A 5,098-nucleotide genomic window follows, 5' to 3' on the forward strand; every position below is an offset into this window, starting at 1 on the left:
ACGAATCATGATAACGTGACACAACAAGAGAGAACAGGTAATTTGACAATAGGGATAGTTTGTGTGAGTCATTTCAATTAATGATACTAAATATTTGTGATAGTTGATTTATCTGCTGGCTGATGAGTCAAAACAATTTATTCCTTAGATTTGAAAAGCGTCAGCTGACAAAAAATTATTCTGTCGTGTTTTCGGGATATCAACATGTAATTTCTGCAGATAAGTTTGATGAACAATAAAGACTGTTGAAAATTAATTCGATATCAGAATCACCATTGTGTTTTCGTCTTCTTTTTAGCAGAGCATGTCCGTACGACCCTAATTATGCAGCACGCTCACTCCGGGTTTAGAATAGAAAAAACCGGTGTAATCTTGCAAAACCCTTAACCATCAAAATATTTATTATTTCTTGTCAAGACCATTGCTATGCAGAATCGCTGCGGAAGTATAAACAAAGTATTGCTCTTTTCCCTCCACACCTGAAGTGCACATCAACTTTTCCAATAAACTTGAGTACCATTGCGTCAAAAGAATAAAAATATTCTCATCGCAAACGAGTGACCACTTGAAATCATCTTCAGACATACGTCATACACGTCTTCTCGATTTATTTTTATTGTCAAAGAGAAACACCCCATCTAATCTATCATTTTATTGCAAATTTAGAAATAAACGTGCAAAAAGGAATAGAAACCAACATGAGAAATTGAAATCATACAGATAATGAGATCGTGGTCCTCATAACATTCACACTAAGATTAGTGAAATATTATTATCACTGGTCACTGGAAAAAGTAAAATAAAACCGGTTTGTGTATTTCATGATAAGTTATGCATATAGCGTCTCACTGCGTCAAACAGCACTTATTTTAGTGTCCTTGTCGGTGTAATCCATATTCTGAAAAAAGTTAGTAATCAGTCTGAACACAGCAAGCAACTATGGTTCTGACGTAAAATGGTATCAGATTCTAGTAACTAAAAGTGAAATTTAGTGACAGGTACACTGACCAAAATTTCGTTTCAGCGACAGGTACACTGACCGAAATTTCGTTTCAGGGACAGGTAGACTGACCAAAATTTCGTTTCTGCGAAAATTGACACTAACAAAAATTTGGTAACAGTTCCAAGTACACTGACAAAACTCCACTGTCAATGACAAGTTACTTCTCATACCATTTTATAACAGACCCATGAACTGCAAATTTTTAGTGAACTGCAAACTGCAAACTCAAGCCACTCTTGCAAAAGAATAGATAACAGTACAGTAGCTATACACACGTTTTTAGAAACAGTTGAAAATGGCTCGCTCGCGCAAAAGTAAGAAGATAGCAATGAATGTTACAGTAGATGTCACACTCAAAAAGTTAACAGAAAATACGCTAGCAGGCAACGGAAAACTTTTTGAAACTTACTGATAGTAACTCCTAGATCAAACATAAAGAATTTCCTGGAATTTTGAAAATGTCTGGTTAAAATCTGACCTTGATAAGAAGCTGGTGCCTTACATGTTCGTCGATTGTTGCATGAGATTGAGATGATTGTGAACTGGCTGCCTGGTCCACTAATGATTTTGTGGCATCATCTCGAGTATTGTTTTGGAAGTCCTTAAAAATATTTGGTGTCGTATTCAAGATGACAAAATTTTACTAGCCTAGCGTCTACTACCGAAAAGTTCGGATAAAATATAAAATGTTGAATATTTTCACAGTTTTCATACTAGTGAACGTGTTGCTTACCACTTCATTTTTGTTGGCAGCCGCAATCCCACGTCCGAATAAAGTTTGTTTCCGTTTGTTTTGAGCAGTAGAGATCACATGATGTCGGCATATCAAATAATGAAGCTCCCGTCGTAGTTGTGTATTGAAAATGATGTAAACCGTTGGGTTAACCGAATTGTTTATGAAAAATAAGGACGTCATGACAAAATAGGCCCATTTTGATTCCGACATGTATGGTAGCCACTGCCAAGTCGTCCATGTTAATAAGAATACTAGTGAGACAACGAAGAACTGGAATTTGAAAAAAAAAACAGTTAAGTCAGGAAACACTATGCAAAGTACCTGGATGAAAAGCCTCATCTCTTTTTTGCTGACTTGACTTCGGGGAGGTCTGACGGAAGATGTCCTTCCACATTCACTCATTTGACATGACAATGATACACCGTTTACTAGAGCGTTTTGTTGCTGCAAAAAATTTTATATAGTATTTTTTTCTTTGAAAATGTTTCTATACCCTTGTTCGTATCGTTAGTTGGTATTTTGCCATCGCTCGTCCACTTTCTCTCACTTTGTAAATAATAACTGCATAAGATATTATCATCATACACAAGGAAATACTATTGACAGCCATATCAACATATTTGTATCTGAAAATGTTCACCTTCAATTCTTAAAGTGCCCATTCACGACTTACAACGTCTCTGGTTTTTCATAGACTGTGATATAATAATTGGAATCCCATAAAGTATGACAGCAATCAAATAAAGTGGGTAATGACACCAGGAAGCCAAGGAAATATCCGAAAAGAATAAGATATATCGACCTAGTCCGGGAGAAAATGTGCTTGTACTCCATAGGGTACACAATAGAAACAAATCTGGAAGAAAAACGGTGAAAAGAATATTTGAGTAACTCAGAACTCATTACCTATTCCCCGCCATCAAACCCAACTGCACGACACCAGTATACCAAAACAAGTCGTAGAAGAAAATCATAATAATGTTGCGGACTGACTTGAATTGTACATATTGCTCATGGAAAGCAGTGGCAGGAACCAAATGGCCCAATGAGATTATTGTCATAAGAATGTCACATATTGCGATTGATATGATAAACCAGTAACTGAAAGGAATATTCGGTTATTACCAGAGTCTGAATTTTCACGTTTTTTCACTAAAAAAAGCCAACAATTCTAGTTGAGTCATTTTTCGTGCTCATAATCCTCATAAGATATTCTGGTCCTTTCTGACTGCACTTACATAACTCAAAGTGGAGGATTATTGGAAGGCAAGAGGTTATGTTAAAGTACTTTTTTTGCACGTATATAGTTGACACAATATTCAAATTTTATCTCAACTGACAATAAAGTTAAAATTTTAGGATAAATGTAATAATATGGTGAATGTAAAAGGGAACTGTTCTTAACATGGGTTATGTTTTTTAAAGGTATGGTTTGGTCATAAATTGTTTTTTTTTTATTTGTTTCAAGTTTTGTATTGACAAAACTGGAAAACTGTTCGTTCTATAGATTACTTAAATTGTGAAACTTTATTGAGCAACACATTATTCATTTGTACTGTGATATCCCTCAATGTAAAACATTTCAGCAGATTTTCATTTTTTCTTTTGTAAAACCGCGGGAGGGTCACAAATGGGTTTTATGTTTATCAATTTCACCTGTTACAACATAAAATATCCTCTAGTCATAAGGAGACTCACCTTGTTGCTGATCTCATAGTTGCACTACGAGCAATTCCGGCTAAAATGAGCATGTTTGAGATAAGTGCGTAAAGAAGCATGATTGTCCATATTGAAACTGCTATGAAATCATCCCGACGATTTGCTGAGGTGCTGAAAAGACACTTTTGAGATTTAGGTGACATGTAGTCGGTGTTTGAATATATTTTCTGTGTTTTGTTGATTTTGAGTTGGATGACAAAAAAACCATACAATAGTGCTTGCAGAGTGAAAAATGAGACATTTCGTTTCCAAGAATCGTCAGTCTGCATGACAAGCGGAATACAGTTTGAAGTGCTCGACCTTAACGTTCACAATTTTTATAACGGATATTGGATATTAAGGACTTGATGAAAAACTGAACATCACATCAAAAAAACTGAAGAGGATATTTGAATCAAGGAGGAAAAGGAAGTGAGCAAACTATTTCCGGCTGAGGGAGGGACCGAGAAAAGAAAAAAAAGATTTTCGACTTCTTTGCAAGGGCGGGTTCGAAATTATTTGGAGAAAATGGAGTATTGGAGATTGCGTGCTAGAATCAATGATTTGTCATGTGTGGTAGGTGGAAAAGGGGAAGAATAAGGAAGTCTACATCACTATTTTTGAAAAAGAAGACGGAGAAGAATATGGAATTTTTTCGAAAAATTGGAATTGAAATTTTAAATAAAGTTCAAGTATAGGTGGTCAAAAAATGAAAGGGCACGTTCTCAAAAACAGGAATGTTGTTTCAGCTAGAAATGCTGTGTTGCCGGTTATGAACTTAGAAAGGAAGGAAAAAAGGAGAAAATGCTTAAGGAAAACAAGAGTGCAGAATTTTGAAAAAAGGAACCTATTTTTCATTTTGAATCACTACATTGGTTTATGATTATTATCTGATGAAAAACAGGAAATGAGAGCAAGAGTGCTAATAACAAATTTTTAGGTAGGACATTTGGATTTAGAATGTTCAAATCATCAAAATATTGTCACCGGAACAGATCAAGTCTTGACAGAAAAGTTTGGAGTAATAGAGTCCTTATAGTAGTTGTTAGTCCTATTCATCTCTATATAAAGCTCAAATTTGTTAGAAATGTTCAATACAAGGTCTAGATACAAAATGGTATCACAACTTTCTCACTATGGACATGCGTTTTATTTCTGCTTCTAGAAGCTTCACCCATAAGAAATTCCAACCCTGTTGCCAACTAAAGTGAGTTCAGAATACCAGGGGCATAATTTCAAAAGAAAATTCAAGAATGCTCTAGTTCTTTCCTTTTTTCCTTCTCTTCCTTTTATTTTCAAGTAAAAAAGAAAAAACTTCTAGACAAGAGGAAACACAAAACTCAATACTTCTTAGGTTCTTCTCCTCTCCTTTTCTTCGTGCTGAATCTATTTCCTAGGGCGCTAGTGTGAATGAATAATGCAACCTTCGTCTTCTCGCTTTTTGGAGGTGTCCAAACACTCCTTTTTTCTCACCGTCATTAAATAATACATGAAGACGAGGACAATGGCACTAATTTCGTTCACGTTTGTGGGCGCCCCCTATTCATTGGGTTTGGCGGGGAAGAAAAGTTCTTTTGAAGGGTATTCATACTGAGAAAAATGTTGATGATCAAAGTGATCTTTTGGGGTATCTAAAAGGAAGCAAAATCGTTTACAACAGG

At 35.5% G+C, this 5,098-nt stretch overlaps 1 protein-coding gene across 1 annotated transcript; it reads right to left on the minus strand.

Moving 5' to 3' along the window:
* Positions 1–1,469: 1,469 nt before the first annotated feature.
* GCK72_022195 (uncharacterized protein) lies at positions 1,470–3,517 on the minus strand (the record flags this gene model as incomplete). The annotated part of the gene is made up of 7 exons (XM_003106927.2): positions 1,470–1,604; positions 1,737–2,009; positions 2,061–2,183; positions 2,233–2,365; positions 2,413–2,595; positions 2,646–2,840; positions 3,438–3,517. 7 exons carry the CDS (start codon positions 3,515–3,517, stop codon positions 1,470–1,472), a joined length of 1,122 nt encoding a protein of 373 aa, XP_003106975.2.
* Between the last annotated feature and the right edge of the window lie 1,581 nt (positions 3,518–5,098).

Source organism: Caenorhabditis remanei, chromosome X, assembly GCF_010183535.1.
Source record: "Caenorhabditis remanei strain PX506 chromosome X, whole genome shotgun sequence".
Classification (NCBI taxonomy): Eukaryota; Metazoa; Nematoda; class Chromadorea; order Rhabditida; family Rhabditidae; genus Caenorhabditis; species Caenorhabditis remanei.